The following is a 20,409-nucleotide window of genomic DNA, read 5'->3' on the forward strand; positions in this document are numbered from 1 at the left end:
ACAGTAATATGAAAAAGTTTGAGAGCCCCTCTTAAAGCTGGCCATAGATTTTTAAAAGATCAGATCCTGATCGTGAGACCACGATCTTCTCAGAACGATCGTGTTATCGTACGAATTTACCATCAACTAAAAAGACGAATTTGCCAGGAAAACATAGGGGAGCTGCCTGCTTGGCCCTGCAAACATAGAGAGATTGCACTGGGACCGACAAAGATTTTTTGACCTGGACGATCAATTTCCCGACAGATGTCGGTCGAAAAATCGTAAGATGTACGATCGTTCGAATACCACTAACCGCACGATAATTTTGAAGGATTGGTCGGGCTTCCCTAAAATCGGTCGTTCGGCAAGAAGAATCGTCGTGTCTATGGGGACCTTTATTCTTTGAAATTTTGTTTATCATTGGCTGAGCTTTCAAAGTAGCAACTTCCTTTTAATATATAACATGCTTTATGGAAACAGTAGTATTTCAGCAGTGACAAAGTTTATTGGATTAACAGAAAATATCAATATGCATAAAAACAAAATTAGGTACATAAATTTGTGCACCCCAACAGAGATATTACATCAATACTTAGTTGAGCCTCCTTTTGCAAATGTAACAGCCTCTAGACGCCCCCTGTAGCCTTTGATGATGGCGGTATTTTTGACCATTCATCCATACAAAATCGCTTCAGTTCAGTTAAATTTGATTTGGACAGCCTGCTTCAAATCATCCCATAGATTTTCGATGATATTCAAGTCTGTGATGATATTCAAGACTGTGATGGCCATTCCAGAATATTGTACTTCTCCCTCTGCATAAATGCCTTTGTAGATTTTGAAGTGTGTTTAGGGTCATTGTCTTGTTGGAATATCCAACTCTTGTGCAACTTCAACTTTGTGACTGATACTTGAAAATGATCCTGAAGAATTTTTGATAATGGGTTGAATTCATCCGACCCTCGACTTTAACAAAGGCCCCAGTCCCTGAACTAGCCACACAACAAAATTACAGTAGAATGATATCTTGATTAATGTGAAATTAGGTGAAACAACCTTATCCTGCATAATCATGCACTGTTGATTGTAAGATAATGTTGTGAGATCCAATCTGTTCTTCCTCAACACATATCTGTCAGGAAGTGACCTTCCATGATACCAATTTGGTGTCAACTGTGCCCATAGGCTTGAAGGTAACTTGCTGCAGGACTGTGAAGACTGAAGCACAATGACACACGAGATTAGTTGCCCCCTAGCTCAGGTGCAGGTCTGATTTTCGTGTGGGGCCCTTGTGATCATATATATATATATATATATATATATATATATATATATATATATATATATATAAATATATATATATACACACACACACACACACACACAAATAGCAAATCTACTTTATCTGAGGACATAAAAGTTTGGGAACTGGATATCGGATTAATTAAGAAATACCACAACCTGGAAATTCAAAAATAAGCACCTGCTCTGAGGCCACTGAGAGCAACATCCAAGGGATTAGGGAGCAACATGTTGCTCACGAGCTACTCGTTGGGGATCACTGCTTTAGACCTACCAAGCCAGCTCCACAGTGGTGTCACAAATCTCTTTTCTGTCTTGAACATATTTGGCTGCATAATCTACTTCAGTTGGATCTGTGAGTATTAACCATGTGAATTGTCTTTGACAAGAAACCTAGTTATCTAGCATCTTACTTTTATTTCTATAAAGCAGTAACGAGGTGCAGTTGAACAACACCCTCTCTCTCTCTTCGGGGCAAATTCACTAAGATGCGAAGTTGCGCCAGGCGCAACTTCGCCGCACTTCGCCACACTTCGCCAGGCGTAGTTTCGCCAGGGCTCCGCAAATCCACTAAAATCCGAAGTTGCGCACAGGGGTAGCGTAAGGTTGCGAAGTTGCGCTAGCGTTGATTCGCTATATAAAGCTAAGTTGCGCTAGCGAAGGCTAATTTGCATACGGCGTGAAATTCAAATGCACTACAAATGCCTAGAAAACCTTCAAATCAGCAAATAAAAATTTTATTTTGCCCTACACATGTGCCCACTGTCTAGGTAAGTTGCCATGAGTCAGGAAATGTAGGGGGGAGGAAGGGGAGCCCCAAAAATGTTTCGATCTTTTTCAGCCTATCAGCCATCATGTAGAAAACACGCCAGCGTTTTTTGGGACTTAGAAAAAAAATTTACTTTTTTTTAAACAATCCCTATCTACTCTATTGCGCTTCGCCAGGTCTGAGGTGGTGAAGGAAGTCTAGCGTAAAAGGTAGCGTTCAGTACACTGCGCAAGTTAGTGAATTTGCGTAGTTTCGTCGCTAGCGAAGATTCGCCTGGCGTAAGGTTGCGAAGTAACACTAGGGAAACTACGCCAGCGTTCGTTAGTGAATTTGCGCAGTAGCGAAAATGCCAAATGCTAGCGAATTAACACTAGCGTTCGGCGCTTCGCGCCTTAGTGAATTTGCCCCTTCATCTTCCCCTTAGCAAGGGACCATCTGGGTAAGAGAATCCCATGTGATCCATGTTCTACCTACACAAGCTTGGGAAGGCCCTTTTTAAGCCAAGAGTAGGGTTACATTTACTACTAAGTAATAGCATATTTTATTAACCATAGAATTACTTGAGAAAATTAAAACCACCTTCTTACTCCATATTAGACACACGAATTTCTCATATAGAGTTCAGTTGTTTTATAGTCTATAATTCACAGTTGTGATATTTTAGATTTAACTGGTTAAGAAGCTCCCAATGATTATAAGTAGAACAGTTAAGATCATGGCGGCTCTATTGATTACATGTTCCTATGTTTGTCATTACATGATAACCAGAAACACGTGAACTCAGCCCTAGCAACAGTACATGTGCCAGCACCAACGTCACAGCCTGTCACAGAGCCGATAAGATCACCCACCCACCCTGTCACTGTCCTTGCTTGACTCAGAGCGGAAGTGAAGTCAGTGGGAAATAAGAACGTGGATGGGTACGGTATCCATCTTAGGACAATTGTCTGAAAATCTGAAGCGTGTCCTCCCTCATCGACTGAAATATCTGTATTGCTAAGAAATCCTTATTGTAACCAACCCCTACTGCTGATGACTGTTATGCGATCTTCCCTTACTTTGTGTTGATAGGTCCCACCTGGTCCATTCATCCGCCTCCCTGTGATGTCATCCTTCATCCCTCAATGCAATGTCATATCTAACCCCGCCTCTGAGCGATGTCACGCCACGGCCTTCTTTCATCGTTCTTATAGGCTGTGTAATAACAAGTCTGTAGCCCCTAAGGCGTGACATCGCATAGAGGAGGGCCCAGATGAGGCTGAATGGGGAAGCTGTGACCTGTCAGGAAAAAGTAAGAGGAGCTCGCATAAGTTAAATGGCAGAAGGGAGGAGGATGAATAGGATAGGGCCTGTCAGCACAAAGTAAGAGGAGCTCGCATAACTGTTACCAGCAGTGGCCGTGGGGGAAGTGCAATAAGGATTTCTTAGAAATGCACGGGGTTTAAGGGGAGGGGAGAGGGCAGAACTACTTAAATTCAGTGCGATTTCCTAAAAGGTTATCAATCCGCCTGGTTTCATTCAAGTCTTTTCATCACAAAAGAGCCCGATAAAAAAAGTAGGTCTAAAATCCTATCAGTTGCCCATTCAAATGGAAAGGTTGAGTACATTGCGTCTAATATGTTGTACTGTATCATTTCAGGCTGTAGAGAAAGAACCCGTTTCTCCCTGAAAAAAAGTCATAAAAGAGTAGCGCACTCTTTTGTCTGAGCGGACTGATGCGAAGCAGGGGTTGCTGTGCGTCCTATTAAAGCAGTGTCGCAGCGCTTGTGACGTTAGTGAGAGTTCTGAGGCTTACTGTGGGAGCGAGCGAAGAGGCGGAAAGGAACACAGCCCCATCTGTTTACAAGGTCTATTACCAGCAGCCCTGCTCGTGTCTGGATTAAATATAACTTGGAGCTGTGCCCCAGTCATCAAATAATAAATGTAACCAGCTGTAATACTTTCCAGTTCTTTGCACTTGTAGCCGTAGAGTTATTGTTGGTACATGGTGCTGGGCGAGAAACACAAAGAAACAAGACGACCCTCAACTGTGAAGATTTATTGAGGCTGTTACAGCTGCAGCACCTGTCATCAAGCATTACCCTGAAGCAGCACCCCCCAAAGCACAGGGTCGCAATAGATTCAGCCCCCTAATGTTGCAGCTTGTGCCCTCCCAGTGTGGCTGTGAAAGGGTGGAGACATTGGCTGTCACATTTAAATCTGCACAACAACATGTTTTGACTTCTGCATTCTGAAACACTATGTATTGTGTATCCATGTGCATTAACAGAGGCATGGGAGGGTAGGACGAATATGAAATTCTATCTCTGGTCACCGAGTCAGTAAACTTACACCAGCATCTTGCAGCAGGAGCACCAGCACTCGCCTGGGACCAAGCCCTTCTCCGTTAAGACTTGCCAGTAAAATCTATCTGGGGGTTCTGTGTAAGAAAATAAACCCAGTTCTTAATTCTGAAGTTTACCAGCATCTTCCCTTTACAGCACCCCAATTACCTTGGTTTTAAGATTTATGAGAAATCAAGAAGATTATGGACATTATTTATGCACCGTTTACATGCCGTTTGTGCTGGTACAGTTAAAGAATCCTAATACAATTCTGACCAAGGATTTGTAGATGGATGACCATCATGTTACTGACTTGAGGCATAATAACTTTCACCGTCCCATTGGTGCTCTTCTGGTTTTTAATGATCTTCCCCTCAAATCCATTGAGTTAAGCACAGCAATTTAGAGGGGATGCACAGAATGGTAGCATTAACATTTCTGGTCAATATCTACAGTTTCAAAAAAGAAATATCCCAATTAATTTTGGGGTTGTGGAAGGAGCAAAAGATAAGCTGCCACGGAATAAACTGTAAATTGGAACTTTGAATGAGCTTTTCTGTGGCTACAACCTGAAGGATGGAGGTGGTGGGAGATTTTGAGTACAGCAGAAAGGATCTTATTGGCCATGGGGCGTTTGCTGTCGTCTTTAAAGGGCGTCACAGAAAGGTAATGATATTGCAGAACTTATTTTGCATGGTAATTCTCAAATTATGCTACTTGCGTTGGCTGGTTATCACCTTAATATTCTTTTTCTTTGTGTTTTCGCATTACTGATTAAAGTTAAACTATCTACCATGTTGTTTGGCTGTATGGGCCAATGTAGTTATACGTTACACTTCAATAAACGCACAGGGTTTTACCACACTTGCATGGTGTCTTGTCTGCTGGTAATTCCCTTTTTCCAATGTAGTTATAGGCTGAATGGAAAAAAAATATTATATTTGCTCCTTTTTTTAAATATGTGCACATGTCACTTTATACCTGGTAGTCTCAGAATCAACACAATTAACTAAAGCAGCCAGCTGAAAAATAAGGTTTTCCTTCTTTTAAAAAATTTTACTTGGCAGGTTTGTCTGAAGCGCTACTCCCAGATTTAGTGATCCGTTCCCATGTTGCTTTTAAACAAAGTGGCTGTTTATCTTCAAGGGACAGTAGACCATAAATGCCTTATAGCAGTGCTTTTCAAACCTCTTTGTAGTTTACAGATTGTTCAGTATCACCTTAATGTTTAACAAAGTTACAGCTTTATGAAAACATTTCTGCTGTAATTTCTTGACATGACATGATGTAAATATTTCACTAAAAATATCACTCTTCGTGGCCTTTAAGACTGGACCTTGGGGGAGCATTATGCCTAAAACTCTGCCTCACTGGCCTTGTATATATTGATAATATCTAGAAGAGTAAAATAAGCATTCACTTCAAATCTCATGCTAACTGGCTCTCAGTCTGAACATATAGAAGAGTAAAATTAGTATTAGAGCATGTAGAAGAGTAAAATTAGTTGTCATCTCTAACCTTACCCTAAATGACCTTTAGACTGGACAGTTAGAATTGTTTATTACATCAAAACAAGCATTACACACTGATTAGTCCAGGGGTCCCCAACGTTTTATTTTAACTTGTGAGCCACATTCAAATCTAAAAAGTGTTGGGAAGCAACACAAACATGAATCCTAGGCAGTGCCAAATAAGAACTGTGCTTGGCTATTTGTTGCTGGCATCCTGCAGTGGGCTCTGTTTGGTAGTGCACATGGTGTTTATTCCTCAAAGTCTTGCCTCCAAGCCAGGAAAAAAAAGAACCTGCTTTGAGGCTCCTGGGAGCAGTATCAAATGGGTAGGTGAGCAACATGTACCTGGGTGGCAGCCCCACAGTCAGTTTGGGAGCCTAAATACTTAAAGGGATCCTGTCATCGGAAAACATGCTTTTTTCAAAACACATCAGTTAATAGTGCTACTCCAGCAGAATTCTGCACTGAAATCCATTTCTCAAAAGAGCAAACAGATTTTTTTATATTCAATTTTGAAATCTGACATGGGGCTAGATATTTTGTCAATTTCCCAGCTGCCCCTGGTCATGTGACTTGTGCCTGCACTTTAGGAGAGAAATGCTTTCTGGCAGGCTGCTGTTTTTCCTTCTCAATGTAACTGAATGTGTCTCAGTGAGACATGGGTTTTTACTATTGAGTGTTGTTCTTAGATCTACCAGGCAGCGGTTATCTTGTGTTAGGGAGCTGTTATCTGGTTACCTTCTTATTGTTCTTTTGTTTGGCTGCTGGGGGGAAAAGGGAGGGGGGTGATATCACTCCAATTTGCAGTACAGCAGTAAAGAGTGATTGAAGTTTATCAGAGCACAAGTCACGTGACTTGGGGCAGCTGGGAAATTGACAAAATCTCTAGCCCCATGTCAGATTTCCAAATTAAATATAAAAAAATCTGTTTGCTCTTTTGAGAAATGGATTTCAGTACATAATTCTGCTGGAGCAGCACTATTAACTGATTCATTTTGAAAAAACTTTTTTCCTATGACAGTATCCCTTTAATATTATATACTATGGAATTGATAGTTGTGTGGGGTATTCTTGAGTCAAAGTGAGAACCACTGCAATGCTTACAGTGGAGCAGATTGTAGAAGCAGAATGTTCAGCGTGTGTATTACTCTCTCACAGGTAACTGTTTTAAAACACTTGGCCTCTGTCACAACAGCAGGCTCACACCTTCATTATGAACAGCATATTTGCAGACACAGGCTTCAGTTAATGCTGATGATTTGTCTAAATTATGATTTTGGTAATTCCTCCCACACTTCAAAGGAGAAGGGAAGTTTAATTAGCCCCTGATAAAACTGACTATAATGTGTGTGTGTGTGTTAGGGATTTAAATTTTAATCTCCACTAGTGAAGGGACTGATGTGAAAGATGTGCAATCTTTGTAAAGTGCTGTAAAATATATGTTGGGGCTATAAAACGAAACAGTATTTATGTACTCCTGTTTTAGGGCCTGAAGTTGCCTCACGAGGAAACTTCGGGTGACTTCGGAAATCGAAGCGCCGCGAGTGCATTGGCACAGGCGTTTTCTCATTATAGCAGGGGGAAGGCAGTTCAGGAAGATTGTCGCCCCGCAGAAGAGGCGATTAGTCCCCAGGCAACTAAATCTCGCTGAATCTGTCCGTGTGCCCCTGCCCTTACTTATGTACTTTATTTATTTTCTGTTAACATTGTATCACTCCAAATACATTTACATGAATTAGAGCTCACTGAAATAACTGATTCCAGTACAAACAAAATCTAACAAAATAACTGCCTTTGTACAAATTCTGCATGTAGAGAGACAAGTCTGGTGATTTTAATAGAGTGAGCTCTAATACATCTTCTAGGCAAGAGGAGCCCCCTATAAAATATGTTTGATCATTCATCTGACACCCAACTTCTGAATAAAGAAACAGATGCAGAGAGAGAAATAATGAAGATAAACCTGATTATTTCAGAAACGGTACAGAATTTTTAATTGATTGTATTTATAATGTTTCTGATTTGGGTATGCTGAAGCTTTTATTAAATTTTAATTTCTGCGATAACTCCCCTTTAAGCATGTTTCGAGTGCAGAGCCCTGCATCTGCCCTTCTGAATACAACACTGCCTGTGTTAGGCACACAGTATTTGTGAGGGTTATGATGGGAGCTTCAGAGGACAAAGGCTGCAATGTGGCCCTATCTCACAGGTCTGACCTGCACGCTGTGGTTTGCATGACTTGCATAATGTACCTTGTGTTGTAAAATATGAGAATATTAGAAGTCATTAAGGAGTTTAATGACCATAGAAAGGCACAAGGTTGCAGTTATTTTAGGAAACTTCTAATATTCTTATATTTTAAAGTAGGGGTAACATAATTTACTATAATGTTTACTATAATGCACAAGATTAATCATTAAGCACTGTTTGTATGGTTATATTTTACAGGTTATGTATGGTTTTTGCATTTTATATAACTTATTAATTTTTTCATATTCACTTCTTTCGCTTAGTTTTTAACCAAAAATGTATTTATAAATACAAACTGGTATGGATTTACAAATTTATACAAACTGGTTGTGATAGTCTGTGAGATTTCTGTTTTTTTTTGTCAAACAGCTGAATATGGAAACTATATATATATATATATATATATATATATATATATCTATATATATATATATATATATATATATATATATATCTATATATATCTATATATATCTATATATATCTATATATATCTATATATATCTATATATATATATATATATATATATATATATATATATATATATATATATATATATTGTGAATAAAGTACCCCCTCTTGTAAAATATAAGGATATTATAAGTTACCGAGGAGTTTCATGACCATATAAAAACACGAGGCCGAAGGCCGAGTGTTTTTATACAGGTCATGGAACTCCGAGGTAACTTATAATATCCTCATATTTTGCAACTGGGGGTACTTTATTAATTATAATACACAAATTTCAATGAGTCATGTGAGAGAAATGACATCAGAACTCACCGTTTATAACTGATGACATCAGAACTCACCGTTTATAAGGATATAATTTACAGGATATTCATGGCTTTTGTGTATTATATATATATATATATATATATATATATATATTGTTATTTTATTGTCTGGTGTAGTATTTGGTGTTGTATGATTAATTATGCTTTTACTGCCATTGTAGCATTTAGTCTTTCTTGCGACAAAGTTATATGTGAAAAACAACAGGAAGAGACTGCACTACAGGATGTTTATATAGACAGACACAAAAAAAATCAGTGTAAGAAGTCTTACAAAAGATACAGAGCCAATGTTATATTAGAATGTTCATGTTAGATACAATGGTAATGTTTCTATGTGGGTACTAGATTGCTTCTCTGCACGAGAAGTTTCAGGGGCTATTCCCATTATACACAGTCAAATAAACACTGAATCCTGTAGAGGCCTCTGACCCTCTAACCTGTCCTGATCAGTATCTGAATGTCTCAGTTCAGATCTTCGTTGTGATATGACCAAATCACCAGCTGATATTTATACCTCTATGGTAAGAATGTTGAAAGAATTGTTCAGTGTAAAAGTAAAAACTGGGTAAATAGGTTATGCAAAAAAAAAAATGTTTCTAATATACCGTATATACTCGAGTATAAGCCGAGTTTTTCAGCACCCAAAATCTGCTGAAAAAGTCTACCTCGGCTTATACTCGAGTCAGTATAAAAGTTACCTAGCTAGGTACATGGGCGTCCACAGAGGAGGCAGTGCCGCTTCCCCCTTTCCCGGCCGGATCTTCCACTAGCTGCCCCGTCCTCCCAGTGCGCCACTACCTGGTCCTGGACTGTCAGATATTTCGCGTGTGCGCACTAGCGGTGCGCTGCACACTGAAGCGCATGCAAGGGAAACAGAATGCCAGAGCCCTCCCTTTCCGACTAGCTAGTTCCGGTCTTCTGCCTCCATGGCTCGGTTGCTCCCCGTCCTCCTCACACTGCTTCTTTGCGGCTACGTGCGGCCCATCTCTTTTTCGCTGCTGCCCAACAGCCGCAGCAGCCAAGTGCGGCTAAAGGTAAGACAGTAGAGGAAACAGATGGGGCGGGGAAGTAATTTGTTTGTCCACAGAACGAGCCGCGAGCCTGTATAGGAAGGAGGCTGCTGATGTAAGTAGCGATGTGAGTGACAGCATGGAAGGTTGCCCACATATGGCCTGGTGTGGCTACTCGTTGAATGGAGTGAGCCTCTGCCAAAGGAGAGACAATGCCCATTATTGCCCTGTGTGTGTTACCCGGGGAAATGGAAGATTTCTTTTTGAGGAACATTGCAAGGGGGTGGATAAATGTCATTGCTGCGTGTGGATGCTGTGACATCGCATTGAACACATTGTTTGTTGTTATAATGTATAAAGGCACAGAGTGTTCTCAGAACTGCACTGTTTTTGGATCTGGTTAAAATAAAAATGTCCGACCTAGTTATTTGTCGCTTCATCTGCACAGTTTTATATAGCAAGTATATAGTATAGGTATGCAATGGAACAGGTTGATCTGTCATTTTTCACCCTCGGCTTATACTCGAGTCAATAAGTTTTCCCAGTTTTTGTAGGTAAAATTAGGTACCTCGGCTTATACACGGGTCGGCTTATACACGAGTATATACGGTAGTTGGTTAGCCAAAAATTTAATGTATAAATGCTGGAGTGACTGGATGTCTAACATAATAGCCAGAACACGAATTCCTGATTTGCAGCTCTCTTGGTTTCCGCTTGAGGGGAGGGGCACATATGTCATAACTGTTGCTTTTGAATCTGAGCTGCATGTTGAGGATCAATTGTAAACTCACTGAACAGTTTTGTTCCATGTTGCCCCCCATGTCGCTGTCTAACTCAGAGTTAGAGAGCTGAAAACCACAAAGTTGGGTTCTGTTCTTTTATAATAGCCATAAACTCACTCCTCCAGCCTTTATAGATTACATTTTTGGCTAACTAACTATATTACAAACATTTATTTTGCACAACCTATCTATTTACCCTGTTTTTATTCTTACACAGAACTGTTCCTTTAAAGCCTTGTTTTAATTGTTGACTGTCAACAAAATAATTTGGGTTTCAACTTTGGCTAAAGAGCGTTTGTGTTACTGAGAGGCATAGGCAGTCTGTACGAAAAGTAAACAAATGCAGAGTCAGTGAACCATCAATGTTATTCTATTAAAAAGTGTCTCTTAAAGGAATTGTTCAGTGTAAAAATAAAAACTGGGTAAATAGATAGTCTGTGCAATATAAAACATGTTTCTAATATAGTTAGTTAGGCAAAAAATGTAATGTACAAAGGCTGGAGTGACTGGATGTGTAATATACTAGCCAGAACTCTACTTCCTGCTTTTCAGCTCTCTTGGTTTACACTGACTGGTTACCAGGCAGTAACCAATCAGAGACTTGAAGGGGGGCCACACGGGTCATATCTGTTGCTTTTGAATCTGAGCTGAATGCTGAGGATCAATTGCAAACTCACTGAACAGAAACGTACCATGTGGCCCCCCTTCAAGTCGTTGACTAGCTCAGAGTTATAGAGCTGAAAAGCAGGAAGTAGTGTTCTGGCTATTATATTAGATATAAAGTCACTCCAGCCTTTACACATTACATTTTTGGCTAAGTAACTATATTAGAAACATTTTTTATTTTGCACAGCCTATCTATTTATACAGTTTTTTTTTCACACTGAACTATTCCTTTAAGAGTGTGTGTTAGGATAAAATAATCTGTTGGTGGGATCAAATCCCCAGCTCATGGACATGCTACCTCTTATTATGGTGCTGTTCACAAATAATACCCTTCTGCAAACAAAACAAAAGGAAATTCAGCTGCATATTTCTTGTCCCACAAATATCCAATTGCTGCCACATTGCAATATATCAAACTTAATCATTTCCACACATTTCAACGATGCTTAAATGCCTGCTGGCAAGGATTGGTTCCTGTTTGAAACCAATAACGAATTGCAAAAATGTAAAATCGATCTCAAGCATCAAAAAGAATAGGACAACTTTCAACAGAAATAGTTTTATTGACTTTTATTTACAATATATCACAAGAATGCTGGAATAGTCAATCATTTTTAGAAAAACAGCTCTTTGGTAATTATCAGGCCTGCCCATTGTGTTGTAATTATGAACTTTGATGCTGATGAAAGTACCTCTAAGGCTGGTAAAATGCAATATTTAAAAAAAAAAGGCTCCCCTGCTTTATCTTATATATAGCTGAAGCAATATTTATGTAACATTTGAAGTGTTAAATAAAAACCTTGTTTTCTGTCTGTATTTGAAAGGAATTATGATAGCTTTAGTAATGTTTGCCTTTGTCCTGGATTTGTCATGGAAATATTTATAATGTAATAACTGGCTATTTTTATTAAATAAAGCCGTGTTACTTACATGATATGAACTTTTTAAATGTGAGACTGATTACCTAGTTTGTCTGAAGCCATATTTCTAAGAGTATGCTCTAGAATGAAAATCCCTGCAGCAATATTGATTTCCCGCATATGCAGATTGATAAATAATAAGTAGGGATGCAACGAATCCAGGATTCGGTTCAGGATTCTGCCTTTTTCAGCAGGATTCGGCCGAATCATTCTGCCAAACCGAATCCTAATTTTCATATGCAAATTAGAGGCGGGATGGAAATCGCATGACTTTTTGTCACAAAACAAGGAAGTAAAAAATGTTTTCCCCTTCCCACCCCTAATTTGGATATGCAAATTCGGATTTGGTTTGGTATTAGGCCGAATCTTTCACAAAGGATTCGGGGGTTCTGCCGAATCCAAAATAGTGGATTCGGTGCATCCCTAATAACAAGGATATCATTATATTGCTAGCAGTATTATTTTCCTTTGAACACTCTGCAGCCTAACGTGTTTACATTGATTTAGCATGCTTTATGCAAGTGGAGTGATTTATCTTAAGGTGGGCATGCACTTTAAGATCTGCTTGTTGTCAAGGTAAACAACCAGCTTTTATCAATGCTGGGCCAAGCTTCCAGAGCGCCCTCAGCAACACAACCAGCCTCTCTCCCCCGCACCTTGCATGTGCTGCAGCACCAGAATCACCAGCCTGCGGTGGGGGGGACAAGGGCCTAGGGTAGGCAGCAGAACAGGTAAGTTCCTACCCATAGTATAACTACTTTATCGGGCAGATTTATCAATGTTTGATCTGTAAAACCAGGAGATTCTTGCAAGGTTCATGGATATTCAAACTTTTATGAAATCGGCCCAACTGGCTGGTCGATTGCTAGGCCAGTTAAATAAACTCATATTAATCAATATAGATATTTATCATTGTTCAAACATTCAGGATTCATTACCCTGCAAGTACAACTAAAGCAATGACTGGTTAGAAGGCTGTGTGCAACCCTAATTATTATTGTAGATGGCCCAAACTTTATTACAGATTCAACAACATTGAGAATCCTTCTTATTAGCCTCATTCTAACCTTCTGTTATCTAACCTAGAAATAACACATTTTGGCATAATGATTTTGCACAGTAATTAAAGAGGATTAGGTAGTCCATACTGCTGTTTAGTTATTTGATGGTAGAATTTCTGTTTAATGCTTCCTGTTTTAACTGCACAAATCAGATTTAATTCTCATTTCTAACCCTTGCGAGACAGAGAAAAGTTTTGTTTAACAATGTTTCTTTAAAAATACAGTCTTAATTTTGCTGGACTACAGATCTTAGCCATTTTGATTGGGGTGAAAGTATTTTTGGAGTATGCTGAAACCTATACTTGTTCATTATTAGTTAGATTCAGAAATTATTCTGAAATGATCCAATTGAATCAGATTTGTTATTTGATATACTAAAAAAAAAAAAATTTGGAATTTATGAAGTTGGGCAGGTTGCTTTACCTGGCTCATACATACATTAAAATGCCTGTGTTTTCTTTTTCAAAATATGTTTTTGTTATGCATGCTGCTTATAATCACATTTTCAGCTAGACATGTATTTACTAGTGGTGTTCACATATAAACCATGCCAACAATATTGGACATAACTGACTGTAAATCAGCTGGCAACCTTTCTTGCGGCTACTGCCAGTTTTTCCAAACATCTTTTTGTTAACTGCTTAATTAGTTACAATAATTTCGAACAATTTTTACAATTTTTTTTTATTTTATTTTCTTCAGAAAACTGACTGGGAGGTGGCAATTAAAAGCATCAATAAAAAAAACCTGTCCAAATCACAGATCCTGCTCGGCAAAGAGATAAAGATTTTAAAGGTAAGGTGTTTATCTGAAATCCTGCAGGTTGTATGCTTGTTTATACTAAACTGTGTAGGCAGTATTCTTTATGGCTTCATTAAACAGACACGTCACCTTATATGGACAGTTTGTGCCCCTTCCACCTGGTCTGCCCAAATTAATGCTAACTCCCATTGAAAATGCACAAACTATGGACATCAATGTCAGGAGCATAATGATTAGGGGAAGTGGTAATAGGCATAATGGGGATGGTCAAGATATAGTAGATGCATCTGGAACTTAAAGAGTTGTCTCTGCAATAACAGCTAGTAGCTAGTCCGTAAAGTCTAGTAGGGCATGACAATATACAAACTAGACCACCTCGTTACTAAAATAATGGCTTACTATATTTCATTATCTTCATTTCTCTATATTTTATGCATTGTAGACTGAGCTCTGGGCTCATAATATGAACAAAATGTATTACAGCACAGAGGTTTATATTTGAGCTCCCAGAACTGTATGCAGTATGTATATATATATAATAGATAATACGTTTGAGATTAGGACACTGTAGGATAATTGGCTGTTTTTATCCCGGGCCTTTACCACATTAACACGACCAAGGGGCTAGAAAGTAGCAACCAGGAGGACATAAAGTAAAGGCTTTGTGATGCACCATGATATGCCAGCAAATTAGCCAATCTGATTTCAATACAACAGAAAGACTAAGTACATGCAAAAATACAAAATAGATGGGAAAGTAAGGTATAAAGTAGATGTGTTTTATAGAGGTGGATAGCTGGGGAAATTTGTCAATTATCATTGTTATGCCCTCTGCTAGTTGAGCTGCAAACCTTTTACTGAGGTATCCCTTGTCTGCCTTCTCTTCTTATATACATCCTGTTAGAATTTAAATATACAGAAGCACTTTATTTGTGTCAAACACATGTAACATTTTGGGCTTAACACCAGCCTTTTTATAGAGTATTTGTCAAGGTGTTAAAGGACAAGGAAAGTAGGGATATAAATACAGAGGTAGCAGACCCTGCTACTGCAGGGGGGCACAGGAGGTATAGGGGTCCATTGAGGCCCTAATTTATATACACATTCTATAAATATTGGCAAAACAAGTCAATCTAGACATTTTGGGGACATGGTAAATAATTTGCTGTAGGGCCCATTAAGATCTAGTTACGCTACTGAAGTAAATCCTCTTTGTGCAATGGCGACAAATGTTAGGCATCTCCCTGTCAATAGAAATGCTATATTTGTTCAGCCCAGGAAGTTTCAGTTGCATCATTATGGAGTATTTTGCTTACCTAGTTCCATGGCAGACTTAAATTTAGATTAAGATTCGCCCATGCCCCGTAGTGCAAAGTCACGAACATTGATGCTGCTGCGCATGCGTGAATCTATAGCTGGCAGAGGGCAACTGCAAAAGCATGGTAAAATGGCAGCCGGTACAGTATTTTCTTAGCAGGAGCACCGACCTGCGCGACAAACTTAACATTTTAGTTCACTGTTACCTAAAATGTTGCCCCCCCCCCCCCCCCCCCATGAATAAGGCTTTCCTTGTCCTTTTAGCTAAATCATAGCAGCTTGTTTGTGGCACAAATAAACCAATATTTGCACATTACTGCTGTATATCTGATTTGTTTAGTAGTATGTTATCTATGGCAAGGGTTGTAGAGGTTGCAACTGATACTACAAGTGGAATTAGGGCTCTTTGTAGCAACTTTACTAAAATCTTCCATATACTGTACATGTTGGTGTTATTTGCTACATATGGCATTTTGACACATGATCTGTCATATATTATCTGTTTATTTTTGGGGATCAGACAAACAAAATATTTTTTAAATAAATCAAGCACAAGTTGCGAGATTATGTTTATGGGGAATGTGGAATACTGCCATGGCTAAAAGCTAAATATCTTTACTTTGAATACTGTAAATTCCCAATAAAGTATCATAAATCATTCTGACGTATGATTCTAAAGATATACTGTACTTGTCAGGCTGTTGAATTGGCATGCAGATTGGCTGAATGTTGTTCTGTTAAGCAGTTTTGTGCAAGTTGGTCATTTTTTACATTTGAAAATTGATATTTCTTTTTTTAAAGCTGAAACACGGTTAAAACACTTCACAGCATAAGGACATAGATTGTGATGCCTAAACTTTTAAAGGCCTGTTTACCATTTCCCATATGGTGAATATGGTGACTACACGGTTACAAAAGCCATTTTTATTTAGCCATTTCTTTTCCATCTCTGCATCATTTCTCTCCAAATAATGATTTGCATTGGGAAGGAAGGGTATTTTCTCTGACAGTCAGGTGATGTTTGATAAATGTTGAACTTTTGAAAATCCTTCAGGATTCCCCAGTTTAATATTTACTAAATGTACCTCTGAACCAAACCCCTGTTTGTGTTTGCATCTTAATGCTTTTGTGGTACAGGTATGGGACCCATTATCCAGAATGCTCGGGACTTGGGGTTTTCCTGATTTGGAATCTTTCTGTAATTTAGATCTCTGTACCTTAAATCTATAAAAAAAAATAATTTAAACATTAAAAAAACACAATAGGTTTGTTTTGCCTTCAATAAGGACTAATTATAACTTATTTTGTATTAAGTACAAGCTACTGTTTTAGTATTTCAGAAAAAAAGCAAATCACTTTTAAAATTTTTAATTATTTGATTATAATGGAGTCTATGGGAGATCACCATCCTGTAATTCGGAAATTTCTGGATAACGGTTTTCCGGATAACAGATCCCATACCTGTACTATACAAATAAATAAACCATACACAAACACGTCTTTCTTATACACTTCCATATAATCTTCCATCGTTTTATTTGCTACTGCACGCAGCTTCAGTGCCAAACCTTTCTTGCGTTTCCATGGTAATGAGTGAACTCTCTTCAACCCTGATGGTGCAGCATTCTAGGCAAAATTTGGTTTCAGATAAAAAGAAACACTCTTAAACATGTTTCAGTGTAGAAGCTGTAATATAATCTCAGTCTACAGAATTCTTTAAAATGCATTTTTAAATTTCTGCCTTCAAAACAATGCCGAGGTCTAAATCTGAACACATTCTTATGATTTTTAACTGCCACTGGATTAGAAGAATCTTCTTTCAGTAATGTAACTGGATCAGCATTTGAACCATTTTAATTGCCTTTTTGGTTTTTTTGTACCTAAATCATCACTTTATAACACAAACATATTACAGAGATAATTTTTCTTTAGGATCTGTTTCGTGAACCGTAATATAATCTTCTTAAGTTAATAATTAGCATTTTAAGCAACCATAGGTCTTTAATTTGGTGACAATTCGTAGATGAAAAATCCGCTGCATCAAAAAAAAATGATGTATGTCAAAATTGATGCGCGCATAAAATTTTTGGTGCGTCACAATTATTCAGACGCCCATTGACTTTAATACATTTGGACCAAATAGTCGTGTGTAAAAAAATTGTTGCTCGCGTCAAAATTGATGTGCGTAAATTATTTTGACGACCATTGACTTCAGTTTGTTTCACAAATTTTTCGTTGTATGACTAATTTCACAGTAAATTCTCAAATTTTTTGGCGAAGCGAATCGGCACACATTCACCCATCACTACTCACACACCCTCTTTTGCTATAAATATGTACAAGGACAAAAAGCACAGAAAGTACAGTACACTGTATCCCAGTTAAATATTCATGCACACACGTGCTCTTAAATGTCATGTATCTAGTGTTCTGCTCTATATGGGTACTCTATAAAACTAGACATAAAATCTTCACTGCAGGGAATAACATAATATCAACTTGCATACTACAGGTATGGGATCAGTTCCGGAAACCCGTTATCCAGAAAGCTCAAAATTATGGAAAGGCCTTCTTCCATAGACTTAATTTTATCTAAATAATCCAAATTTTTTAAAAATGTCTAATTTTCTCTGTAATAATAAAGCAGTACCTTGTACTTGATCCAAAATAAGCTATAATTAATCCTTATTGAAAGCAAAACCAGCCTGTTGGGCTTATTTCACATTTACATGATTTTCTAGTAGACAGGGTATGAAGATCCAAATTACTGAAAGATCCATTATCCAGAAAACTCCACATCTCAAGCATTCTGGATAATAGGTCCCATACCTGTACTTGATAAAATTGTTAAGCATCAGCTTAGCATTGTGAATTCTTTTTTATCTGTAATGCTAATAAAGATGTAAATTCTTCTTCTAAAAGGGCCCTCTGTCATAGAAATCAGGTTAAGTAAGTAACCTGATTTCTGTGACAGAGGGCATTTTATAGGCCTGGCAGCTCCGTTAACCATGAAAATATAAGCATCCTAAAAGTTTGGTTTTCATTTATTTTTAAGGAATTTGGCTTGAAATGCTGTTCATCTTAGACAGCCAGTGGCACTGTACATGTTAAATGTGGTTTGGGCAGTTGTTGAGAAGTGACGTTAGGGGTAATTGGAAATCATTAGGAGAAGGTGACGTTACTAGTCCTAGGAGCTAATGCTTCAGGACATATAGAATGCAAATCTGTTGTGCTGCCATGTAATATGGAATAGTATTCATTACTTATGCATCTTATACCATGAATTTAATTTAAAAGAAAAACAAAAAGCGGGCTTAAGTGAAAGTGGCATATGACATAAGAGGTTGGATCAGGTGGAGATGTTTTGTGCTACCAGGTTAAGACAGGATTGGGCATTGGAGCAGATCCAGCATATAAGTGTATGGCCTAGGGGCAGAACAGTTGGAAATTACACAATTGCTGTCAAGTAAAACTAGGGCATGTGCAGTGAATCAATAGAAAGAATAATGAGAACCAATTGGGAGACTCTTTGGGGCTAAATATCTTCACAACAAAAGGGCTGTTTTGCCTTGGGCTTTTACAGAATAATACTACAATAATAAACAATACTCAAGAGCCATAAGTATGTAATATTTCCTCCCACACTCCAAAAATACAAGCAGGTTAATTGATTCTTCTGTGAATGTAATAGGGACTATGACCACCACTGGGACAGGCACTGATGTGAATAATGGATAATCTCTGCAAAGCTAAATAAATACAGAATAATAATTATAACAACACCATTTTCATGTGTTTTTTCAGGAGTTGCAGCATGAAAATATTGTGGCCCTTTACGATGTCCAGGTAATTTAAATCTATAACATAGTCATATCCGCTTCATTCATACTTAAGACACTGACAAATTCTAAGTAAAGAATATGCAAAAAGACTCTAACTGGTGTTCCAGTTACTTATTTTTACAATGTGCTTTACTATTTACTATTTTGATTCAAAGATATATTGGATTTGAAAAGTGATTATTTTGCATGTTGAACATACTTTTTAAAGCTGTGTGTGTACTATAGCAGTTACCCTCATTGTCTTGTTATCTTTCTCCTACTGTCATTCCCAAAGTTTACTTGTTTTTAAAATAATCATGCGTGAAAATGGATGAAATAATCTGAATTTCTTATACTCCAGTAAACCTCTTATAAAGTAAATCATCCCTGCACATGTCGCACTATCCAACCAGTCAGATATCCAAAAAGTTCTCCATAATATGTTCATGTTTAAATAAAACCACTTCTGAATATATATGTTACATATATCCTTTACACATGCCATTCTGTAGAATTTTTGTGAAAGGGGCAAAACAAAACTGCTCAATTCAGAAAGCTTAACTAACTTGTAATCACGAAATATAGTGCTGCAAAGCTATTATTTTTTCACCTTACAGAAGAATCTAATTAAACTTCAGTTTGTTCATAGGTGTTCATTAGTTTCAACAGAAAAAAAACTGTACTTATGATGACCCCCCCTATATAGCTCCACTTCTTTTGGTAGATTATTTGTCATGCCTCACAAAGCAATGTCCTGTGGAAATCATATACTGTAAGACTTTTTTTATTAACCTTGGAGACAAACATCAGTGATGTTGCCCATAACAACCAATCAGCAACCAATCAGCAATTACATTTGAACAATCACCTACAAGTTATAAAACGAAAAATCTTATTCGTTGCTATGAGCTACATCACCAGGGATGTTTGTCGCCAATGTTAATAAACATGTCCCATAATGTAAGGAGCTCATCTGCACATTTGGAATGTGGTATGTGTATATTTATGGCCCCATTTTGTCTGACATTCTTGATACACTGTGTTTGCTCTTTTGAAGTATCAAAATAAGCTTCCACCTTTTTTTTGTGTGTACCTTCCACACCTATACTCTGGAACAGGGATCCCCAACCTTTT

The 20,409-nt window shown here is 38.0% G+C and overlaps 1 protein-coding gene across 2 annotated transcripts in view; it reads left to right on the top strand.

The window, feature by feature from the left end:
* Positions 1–3,244: 3,244 nt before the first annotated feature.
* The window catches only part of ulk2.L (unc-51 like autophagy activating kinase 2 L homeolog), a 75,193-nt gene continuing 58,028 nt past the window's right edge, over positions 3,245–20,409 (top strand). Inside the window, exons 1-4 of one of the 2 annotated variants that reach the window (XM_018246851.2) lie at positions 3,245–3,344; positions 3,693–5,043; positions 14,078–14,170; positions 19,259–19,300. In XM_018246851.2, coding sequence (XP_018102340.1) covers positions 4,954–5,043; positions 14,078–14,170; positions 19,259–19,300 — 225 coding nt within the window. In that variant the 5' untranslated portion in view covers positions 3,245–3,344; positions 3,693–4,953. Of the gene's footprint in view, positions 3,609–3,692; positions 5,044–14,077; positions 14,171–19,258; positions 19,301–20,409 lie in introns of both variants that reach the window. The other variant, XM_018246850.2, reaches the window with a different exon arrangement.

This window comes from Xenopus laevis, chromosome 2L (assembly GCF_017654675.1).
Source record: "Xenopus laevis strain J_2021 chromosome 2L, Xenopus_laevis_v10.1, whole genome shotgun sequence".
In the NCBI taxonomy this organism is placed as follows: domain Eukaryota; kingdom Metazoa; phylum Chordata; class Amphibia; order Anura; family Pipidae; genus Xenopus; species Xenopus laevis.